This window comes from Mandrillus leucophaeus, unplaced genomic scaffold, assembly GCF_000951045.1.
Source record: "Mandrillus leucophaeus isolate KB7577 unplaced genomic scaffold, Mleu.le_1.0 Scaffold9, whole genome shotgun sequence".
Classification (NCBI taxonomy): domain Eukaryota; kingdom Metazoa; phylum Chordata; class Mammalia; order Primates; family Cercopithecidae; genus Mandrillus; species Mandrillus leucophaeus.
In genome coordinates, this window is record NW_012109807.1 from 6495630 (window position 1) to 6506361 (window position 10732).

Genomic DNA, 10732 nt, shown 5'->3' on the forward strand with positions numbered 1-10732 from the left:
GGGGGGGGCAGGGGTTTGGTAGAGACAGGGTCTCACTATGTTGCCCAGGCTTAAGTTAATTTTTTTAGGCATCTTTGGTACGTAAACATGACAACCAATCGGCACACCAAAATTTTCAGTTTGCAATTTTAAATATATAAAGCCTAGGCCGGGTGCAGCGGCTCATACCTGTAATCCCAGCACTTTGGGAGGCTGAGGTGGAAGGATTGCTTGAAGCCAGGAGTTCAGGACTAGCCTAGACAACATAGAAAGATCCTGTCTTTATAAAAAATAGAAAAATTAGCCGGGTGTGGTGGTACATGCCTGTAGTTCCAGCTACTCGGGAGGCTGAGGAGGGACGATTGCCTGAGCCCAGGAGTTTGAGGCTGCAGGGAGCCATGATCGCCACTGCACTCCAGCCTCGGCAACAACAAATTCTAGAGATGTGTGTATATGTGTGTGTATGTGGCTCAGCGGAGTCCATCCTTTCACTGGTACTTGTCTGCAGGGAAGTCCATTCCTGGCTTCCTCATCTTGGCTCTGCCACCCTCGCTGCTGCAGCAGCCCCATGGTGGGTAAAGCAGCTGCAAGGACCTGTGGTGGGAGCAGTCACTACACTGAGGCCAGAATGGTCAGCTGACCCCCAGGGAGCTACCTTCGTGGAAGTGGGGAGAGTGATCTTGACCCCACAACTGGAGCTACTAGCGCCGTCGCAGGAAAGTCTGCCCCCATCTTTGCTATGACTGTTTCTAGATTATAATACATACTCTCTACCGGGACCATTGAAACGTGAATATATTTAATCCAGACATCATAAATTGCACAACCCTTACAAGTAAAGTATGAAGAAAAACCTAAACTCTTGGCTCTCTTGGCTGTTTTAAAAACAGATAATAGTTATGCCAGTAAAGCTGTCATTTTAAGTGAATTTCGTAATTTAAGAAAGGAAAACATTAAAGTATAAGGTTTTTCTGCCAATATAATTCAGATCGGAGATGCTGCCTCCTTGGGGCTAGTGTGCCTCATCACTTCAGGACCAAAGCCATTAAAGGCGGGCAGCGTGGTAACTATTGAATGGGCACTTTCCAAGAAGTTGAAGTGCCACTTTTCAAAAGACAGTCACTTTGGGGTGCAAGCCACAAGGAATCCCACACACCTTGCTGCCTGTGCTGTGCACACAAAGGCCAGAGCACACAGAACCAGCATCGCATGTTTTTTTGTTGAGTGCAAGCAGATGGAATGGACTGATTGGTTTTTCTATGATGTCCAATGGTTTTGATCACCGATCAGAATGTTCTTTATTCATCTTCATTTGCTGATTGTTGGCAGATGTCACTCTAGAGGGTGGCAGAGAAGCACATATCTTTCCTCCACATCTGTGTCCCCCAACCCCATCCTTTTAACGGGGAAGCTTTTGAGCCATGTGTTGTTTTGCTTTTTTGTTTATTTTTGTGTGTTTCCCCCCCAGTGTTTGGGGTGTTTTGGGACCTACCAAAAAACTATTTTTTTAAGTTAAGGGGCACATGTGCAGGATGTGCGGGTTTGTTACATAGGTAAACATGCCATGGGGGTTTGTTTTACAGATTATTTCATCATCCAGGTATTAAGCCTAGTACCCATTAGTTTATTTTTCCTGACCATCGCCCTCCTCCCATCTTCCACCCTCCAGTAGGCCCCAGGGTGTGTAGTTCCCTTCTCGGTGTCCATGTGTTCTCATCATTTAGCTCCCACTTATAAGTGAGAACACGCGGTATTTGGTTTTTCTGTTCCTGTGTTAGTTTGGTAAGGATAATGGCCTTCAGCTCCATCCATGTCCCTGCAAAGGACATAATCTTTTTTTTTTTTTTTTAATGGTTGCATTGTATTTCATGGTATATGTGTACCACATTTTCTTTATCCAGTCTGTCATTGATGGGCATTTGAGTTAATTCTGTTTTTGCTATTGTGAATAGTGTTGCAGTGAACATACGTGTGCATGTGTCTTTGTGATAGAATGATCTGTATTCCTTTGGGTTTATACCCAGTAATGGGATGGCTGGGTTGAATGATGTTTCTATCTTTAGGTCTTTGAGGAATCACCTCACTGTCTTCCACGATGGTTGAACTAATGTACACTTCTACCAGCAGTGTCTAAGGGTTCCTTTTCCTCCACAACCTCGCCAACACCTGTTTTTTTTTGGACTTTTACATAATAGTCATTCTGATTGGTGTGAGATGGTATCTCATTGTGGTTTTGATTTGCATTTCTCTGATGATCAGTGATGTTGAGCTTTTTTTCATATGCTTGTTGGCCGCATGTATGTCTTCTTTTGAAAAGTGTCTGTTCATGTCCTTTGCCCACTTTTTAATAAGGTTGTTTTTTTTCTTGTAAATTTGTTTAAGTTCTTTATAAATGCTGGATATTAGAGCTTTGTCAAATGTGTAGTTTGCAAAAATTTCCTCCCATTCTGTAGGTTGTCTGTTTGCTGATGAATTTCTTTTGCTGTGCAGAAGCTCTTTAGTTTACTTAGATCTCATTTGTCAAGTTTTGCTTTTGTTGCAATTGCTTTTGACGTCTTTGTCATGAAATCTTTGCCCATTCGTGTGTCCTGAATGGTGTTGCCTAGGTTGTCTTCCAGGGGTTTTACAGTTTTAGTTTGTAAATTTAAGTCTTTAATCTATCTTGAGTTGATTTTTGTATATGGTGTATGTAAGGGGTCCAGTTTCAATCTTCTGCATATGGCTAGCCAGTTCTCCCAGCACCATTTATTAAATATTCCCCATTGCTTGTTTCTGTCAGGTTCTACAAACTATTAACCTGGATCCCAGATGTTCATGTTCAGTCAGAATTCAATCGTCTTTTTTTTGTGATTCCACTGATAGTAACCATCTAGATTCAGCCAACAGGAAAGACGGATTTTTGTTCATAAGGAAGGAAAGAAATATTACGGCCCGTGAGCTCTAACTGTCCCTTGCCCTACTCTGTCTTAAGATCCAGGATCCCTCACTCAATTCTAGACACAAATAACAACAGGCTGGAAAAGAAAGTGCTGCAGCTCAGGCAAGGCATGAACGTGCAGATGTTGTCTGATGCTGACGAATTTTGCCAGACAATCAGTATGGGCGGCAACATTGGTGAAAGAAATGAAAACCCCACTGGGGAAAGTTATATCCAAACTCTAGTTCCCCTAACCCTGCCGTTCCAAGAGGTGCTTTTATTTTTAGCTATCCTGCAAGATAGTTTCTTGTCTGGTGGTTTTTATAGAAACAAAGCTGCAATGAGTGTTGCCTCCATCCCCACCCCCATACCCAGGATTCATGAAAGTCCTCGTGGGGCAAAGCATGTATCAAAGATTTAAGGGATGGGTAAAAGGAGTCCTTTATCGTGTCCAGGCTGCTTTGCACTTGAGACCGTCAACCCCCACAAGCTCCCTGGCCCCTGGCCTTCACTGATGCTCGGTCCTATAGAAGCGCTGGTCATAGATGGAAGCAAGCAGGTATTTGGTGACTCAGCATACAAGAGTGACTGGCATTTTTGGTATTTAGAGCTTGACCTCAAAAGAACACATTATGGTGTCTTTCGATTTTGTTAATAAAGGATGTTGAAGACGTTGAATATTATGTGAGGACTGAAATTTTCTTTTTTGCTCGAACACATTCTGGGTGGATGTATGCTATTTGAATTTTTATGGTTAATGAATTACTATTGGAAAGCATCAGTCAGTTTTTCCTGTTATCTTTGAGTATGTAATGACTTTCTGGCAAATTTGAGCATGGATGTAAACATCAAGTATAAATGTGAAATGCAGTTCCTATAAGCCACAGCACTGGGATTGAATTGTAAAGCCCAGAATATACAAAAGTGTGTCAGTGAGGGATCTTCAGTTCTCCAGGAGAGGGCTCAAAGGAAGGTTACAGTTTATAACAACATCCCAGCACCTGTAATCGCTACAGCACTCAACTACAGGTGGGAAAAGGGAGGAAGCAAGACATGAACTTGGACAGTCCCTCGGTCTCTGGAACCTTCCAGCAGGCCATGAAAGCTCAGAGCAGAACGCCATGCCCTTCCTGACAGCCCTCTGCCTAATCCCTGCCATCATGCTGCATTTTCCTCTAGGGCAAAAATAAAGCAGTCATTTTCATGCTTTGCAAAATAGTTCAAGCTTTTTGGATTTCCTTGCATTTTTGTAGATGATTGGATTTGGGGATGCATTTTAAAAGCCATTCCCAGAACAGCAGCAAAATAGAAACAGCCATTTGAATGTTACACCACCTTCCCTTCCAAAATGGCCACACGAATAACCAGTGCCCGACTACCAAGGGGCACCAACTTCACTCCCGATTTTATTTCTATATATGAGTTGCTTTAACCTTTAGGATGACTTTGACCTCGACCCCTGCTCTTTGAGTTCCAGGTCATGGTTGACAGATGTGTAGGCTGTGTGCCTCCTCCCTCCTTGGGGTGCATGACAGCTTGGTGGTGTTTTCCTGTTTGCTCACTTGGCTTTCCTTCCCTCTCCTTCCCGGGGGCCTCGTGGGCTGGCAGCACCGTGGTCCAGCAGCCCAACTGCAGAACCTCAGTGCCTTCCAGCAAGGGCAGCAGCAGCAGCAGCAGCAGCGGCAGCAGCAGCTCCTCCAGCGACTCGGAGAGCAGCTCAGGATCTGACTCGGAGACCGAGAGCAGCTCCAGCGAGAGTGAGGGCAGCAAGCCCCCCCACTTCTCCAGCCCCGAGGTAAGCACTGCCTGGCTCAGGCCCCTCCTCTGCCCACTTTTGTCTCCAGGATGATAGCAAGTCCTGGCATCGTCCCTGTCACACTGCTGCAGGTCTCCTCCCTCCTGCAGAGCCCCAAGCCAGGTGCTGGACAGGAGGAGGCTGTGGGCCTCGGGCTCCACATTTTCCCCATGCTGTCCCCACCTCACAGTGTCCTAATTACACAGATTCCTTTGAAGTACAGAAACATCAACTTTCATTGCTCCCAAATCTCTATCTTGACTTCCAGAAATTTCCAAGTATGCTGTAAACATCACTGACAGGAAATAACCTATGGCTCAGGTCTCCCTCGGGGTCAGCCAGGGCAGTCACTGGACAGGGCCACTCACCGCCTGGGAAGTGTGACCACCTGTAAATCACAGGGAAAGGGGTTTTATGGATTGGACGTGGTCAGATTCTTACCTTTTTGCCGTTTTGTCATGGATCAGAAGAATAAGGGCTATAAATATTAATAAAACCTTCTTAACTGTGTTTTCTTTGTGAAAATATAAAAAGAAAAATTAGCATCAACCTCCAAAAAGTGATGGAACCTTTTAGAGCTGTGATGAGTATCTATGTGGAAGATTTAGGTGCCTCCTATAAAAACATTAGAAGGTACCAATAAAAACCATTGCTATTTCTACTTTAAAGTAGAAAGGGGAAAATTAAATAGTAATTCAGAGCACAAAGATTCTTGGGAGAGGGCTGAGAGAAATTTCCCCAGGCTGCAGAGCTCTAAGGGTAGACTCCAATTTCTAAACAAGGAATAAAATAGAGTTTCTTCTTGAGTGTGTAAACATTTGGCATGACTATGATGGTCAGGTTTAATTTTTTACTTGCAACCCTCTGTACCATGTGGGGGGCCATATTCCTAAATAGGCTCTGAAATGGAACTAAACCCACTTCTACAAACCTGAATCATAGTGGGAGGGGAGCACCTTAATGGGCCGGATCAGCCTCCCCGTGTCCAGCTTTTATAGCGGTGCCTTAGATGTTATCATACCTGAAAGCAGTGGTATTTCCATCTCAGGTTCACAGAGTGGCTCTTCAGTCCCTTCAGGTTTTTCCCCTCCCTCCTTCTTTCAGGAGGCTGAGGGTTTTTGCAGGAGCACTGTGAAATCAGGGAGATTTTGTTTCCCCACATTCCTCATTTTCTCCTCAGCACCCTTCTGCCCTGCCTCAGGACTCTCCATTCATCTTGAACCATGCCGTCTCTCCACGCTCTCCTTCCCATGAGGTTCTGTCTCTGTCTCTCCATCTATCCATCTATCTGTCCATCTATTTATCCAACTGTCTATCTCTGTATAAGGAGAAGGCTCTTAGCAACATTAACCTATGAAAGCCTTATGGTAACATAACCCTGGCTTTTCCCAGAAACTAAATTATTATTCCTTCCGCATAATTTCATTTACTCATTCATTCATTCATTTACTCATTCAGAATTCATTCAACAAATATTTACTGAGCATCAGTCACACAGTACTTGGCCCTGGAATATGCAATTATAGGACAGAAAATGTCCCTATCTTCATAGAGCTGACATTCTAATGGGGATAATTCAAAATGAAAAACATACAGGAGTTAGATAAAGTAGAAGAGTTAAGCTGGCTTCTTTAAAGCCTGCTTTATGCTATACTTTGTGGAGAAATTCTGGAATATTTAGTTATAAGAAATAACTGTGTCCCAGGGACAGTGCAAGGACAGGGTAGACAGTGGGGATATCCAAAAAGTGTTCATGTGTCTGAAGATCCCCCATCCAGGCTCCTCCTTGTGGCTTTGCAGGTTAAATTCATGAATGTTCAGTCTTATTTTCATCCTGAAATGTAGGTCCTAGAGCTCCCGTGTTGACTGAAACCTCATTTAAGACCAGTACAGTTGGCCGGGCGCAGTGGCTCACACCTGTAATCCCAGCACTTTGGAAGGCCGAGGCAGGTGGATCACGAGGTCAGGAGTTCGAGACCAGCCTGACCAACATGGTGAAACCACGTCTCTACTAAAAATACAAAAATTAGCCGGGCGTGGTGGTGGGTGTCTGTAATCCAGCTCCTCAAGAGCCTGAGGCAGGAGAATCACTTGAATCCTGGAGGCGGAGGTTGCAGTGAGCCAAGATCACACCACTGCACTCCAGTCTGGGTGACAGAGACAGACTCCGTCTCAAAGAAAAAGAAAAAAAAAAAGAAAGAGCAGTGCAGTTATAAAGTGCTTTAAGCCAGTGCTTTTTAAATGTCACTGAGATAATTACAAAGACTCGAACTCTTGGGTGATGAAAGGAAGCTCTTGTCACTTCTTCCAGCAGCTATCAGAGGCCCCTCACTAAGGAGAGGCGGCAAGAGCCTCCTAAAGGAGTCAGTCCTAAAAGTTTAAGTCACCTGAGGCTACATGTGGTTTTGAATTCCTGGCTTCCCTACACAGAGGACTGCAGAAGCAGCAGGTCGTGTGTTAGCCACGCTACACGTTCTTTCTTTCTGCAGGAAAGAAATGTATTTGTTGGAATAAAAGCAAAGTTCTTTTAACATTTTTCCGAAGGATAATACAGACACACACACCCTTTAGAAAGAAAATGGGTTTGCAGACTGCAAATGGCAAAGGCGGGAAGTAACATCACCCTGTGTGTCCTCCGCAACTGTGCTGCCTGGTCTGGCGGAGCTGGCCCAGGTCACCTTACAGAGAGCAGTGAGACTCCTTTTCCTCAACCCCACATGACAGTCGGGCTCTTCATAGCCATGTACCTCACATTCCGCTGCTCAGACCAGTTTGTGCTGCTTTGAAGCAGAACGCCTTTGTTCCTCACTCCCCTGCTGTAACATCCTGCTGTGGGCGTAGGAGGCGCCCTGCATTCTCCCCACCGTGTCCCAGCACTCAGAAAACCCACTGGGCTCAGCTGAGATGTGTAGGAGATGTTCTTTCTGCTGTGTGTGTTGAGAGCCAATTTGTTTCACGTAAATCACTGTAGTATGGTGATGCCATGCTCCCACGCAGCATGGAGGGGCCTGCTCTGTGGCATGATGTGGGCTTCATTGGTCTCAGACTACTTTTTCTCACCGGAGTCTAATCTGCTTTCTGGGCACTGTACAGCCTCTTACACCAGAGCTTTGCAGGGGAAGTTGCTTTTCCACTCAGTTAACATGTTGACCCCACACACGGAACTCCCTCGACCTTGTTGTACAATAAATATTATGTGGGAGAAAAAAAAATATCCCAGACACATCATGTTGAGGAGATCTGGGATAAAATAGGTTTATCCCACCTCTTTACCTACAGAATCATCACCCAGCCCTTACTATGGCTTGGGTGTACTGTGTTTTCCATTGTGACATTTCCCAAATCGATCTGACTCTGGAAACCCTCCTTCATGGGACAGATGAGCTCAGAGCACATTTTGGAAAATGCTGCCCTAGATCGTTCTTAAAAATCAGCAGAAATGTGATTGAAGTTGCTCACTGATTCAACAAGCTTCTCATTTACTAGGTGCCTATGAGGTCCGTGGCAGCAGGTACTTGAAGGATTTAGATGAAGCAGGGAGCAGAGTGCGTGGTGGAGAGCTGGTGCCTGAGTCAGAGGGAAGATCAATTAGGGAGGAGAGTCGTGGCTGAAAATATAAAGCAGCGAGCCAGCAAACAAACCAGAACCTTGGGCAGAAACCTCGGGTGGACGGCTCAGGAGGCGGACTGCTGCATGTCGTGTCCTGGCGTCTGCAGCCTGAGTTTCCCCTCCCCACTGCCACTAAACTCTATCCTTGCAGCTTCCTTGGTCACAATTGCCTCATTTCCAGAATGGCAGATATTCCTGCTCTGCCTAATCTGTGAGGTTGTGGGTGGGGGCGGGAATGATGATGATAAAGGAATAAGTGGTACAATGTGAGTGACAGCTCATTGTGAGTTCTTATTAGGAGGAGAGACGTAGTAATCTGCTTCCCTGACCTAGTATGTGACATTTCCCAAATCCTGTAAGGGATACTAAAGAAACAGAGACCCGGCCCTCGCCTGAAAGAAGCATTTGGCTTTTTTGAAGACACAAGACATATATACACATGAAACAAATACGAACATCAAAAGACAAGGCAATTGAGTATAACAGAGGGCAACAAGTACTGTTTGGAGTGTTCTTGGTGTTTTCTCCAAAATTCGGATCTAATGCTGTCATCTTAGGTTGAAGACTGACATTTCTCGAAGGAATGCGGTCCCCCTGTCACGAGGCTCTGCCAGACAAGTGGGAGACACAGTGATGCAGCAGTGGAGACAGCTGGTCTTTAAACCTAGATGAGTACGAAGTTAGTCTCGGTGGAGCCCGGTAGCTGTGCAGCGCTGGGTATGTCCCTTAGGCTCTCTGAGCCTCATCTACAAGTTAGGGGTGATAACCGTTCTTAGCTGTAAAGATTAAATGAGATAATACACATGAAGTGGGAGTTAAACTGTAGGTATTCTGACAATGGAAGATAATGGACGCCCTTGAACGCCAGCCTTAGGAATTTGGATTTTGTTTGAGAGGCAATAGGAGGTTATTGTAGATCCTTGAGAGAAAAAAAAAAAAAAAAAGTATGATTTAGTGATGCGTGGAAAGTGGGTACTTCAAACTGATTTCTTCAGCTGTGAAGCGACGAAAAAATGACCCTAAAGCATACCAGGCAGTGGGCCTGTACTAAATGTATTAAATTCTGCCCTTCTGTTAATGCTCCTGCTGGGAAGTTTCAGTGTGAATTTTCCCGTGTGCAGCTGTGTTTTGGCTACAGACAGACTTCCGTGTTCTCTCACATATGAGATGTGAGCGGTAGAAGGCTCTGGATGGTGGCAGCGGGAGAACTAGCATGAAACGCAGTGGTGGGGCCAGCCTGAGGGGTGTGTTCTACCGTGTGTGTGTGTGTGTGTGTGTGTGTGTGTGTGTGTGTGTGCGCCCTCTCCCAATATGTGCGCCCTTTCTGCAAGAGGCCCCTTCAGCACCCGTTCCTATTTACTGTGCCCCATTTCTCTAGGCAAGCTGAGGCACAGGTGAAGGCACTGACTTAATGAGAGAAAAGGGGGTTGGGGGAGACAAAATTAGAAGCCATTGATTTTTGCCACCAAAGTAGCTTTCAGGCGGTCTCAGCTAATCTCAGGGGAGGTGAGGGATCCCCTTGGCCGAGAAGCTGTTCTGTGTCCCACTGTCCTGCTTTCTCTGACCATGGAAGGACACCTACCACTGCCACATGCACCGGGCATGCTCCATAGGTTTCCCATGTTCCCTTTGTCCGGAGAAGCTAAATAAAGTGAGGTCATGATTTACATGGAACTCAGAGGTGCAAAAACGTTCTGTCTTTCTATTCATTTGCGTATTTCTCTGGAGCCTCTGGTTCTGTTGGTGGCATGAAAACAGGCAAAGAAAAAAGTCATGTCAGAGACCAGAATCTGTGTCAGGGCCAGGGGGGGTCCCCCCTTCCCCACCTACACTCTAGGATGGGCTTCTGCATCCTCACAGCCCAGGGAAGGGGCCTTCATCCTCCTTCTGGCCTTCACTGAAATTTTCCTGCTTCTCCAAGTCACCAGCCACCCTGTGCCAGTCTGCCCTGAAGGGCAGTTGGTCCCATCTGGTTTGGGGCAACCAGCAAGATGTCCACAGTCCCTGTCATAGCTCTGGTTGCCCAATCCCCATGCTCTGTGGCCAATTCCTCTTGGCCCCAGGCCCCTCTGGTCCATCAGAGGCTTCCCATTTCCCTGAGCTGTGCCCCGGACTCAGCCAGGGCCCCTGCATCTATGATGCAGCCCTCTTGTTCCCCCTCTGAAATCCTCAATGCCTGGGGTGAGGCCAAGAGCCCTGAGTTCTGCTTTTTTGTTTTTTTGAGACGGAGTCTCGCTCTGTCGCCCAGGCTGCAGTGCGGTGGCGTGATCTGTGCTCACTGCAAGCTCCACCTCCTGGGTTCACGCCATTCTCCTGCCTCAGCCTCCCGAATAGCTGGGACTACAGGCGCCCACCAATATGCCCGGCTTATTTTTTTGTATTTTTAGTAGAGACAGGGTTTCACCACGTTGGCCAGGATGGTCTCGATCTCA

The 10732-nt window shown here is 46.1% G+C and overlaps 1 protein-coding gene across 1 annotated transcript in view; it reads left to right on the forward strand.

Moving 5' to 3' along the window:
• AFF3 (AF4/FMR2 family, member 3) overlaps positions 1 to 10732 on the forward strand; it is a 716335-nt gene that overhangs the window by 643650 nt on the left and 61953 nt on the right. The window contains 1 exon segment of the mRNA XM_011969671.1: positions 4505 to 4691. Coding sequence (XP_011825061.1) covers positions 4505 to 4691 — 187 coding nt within the window.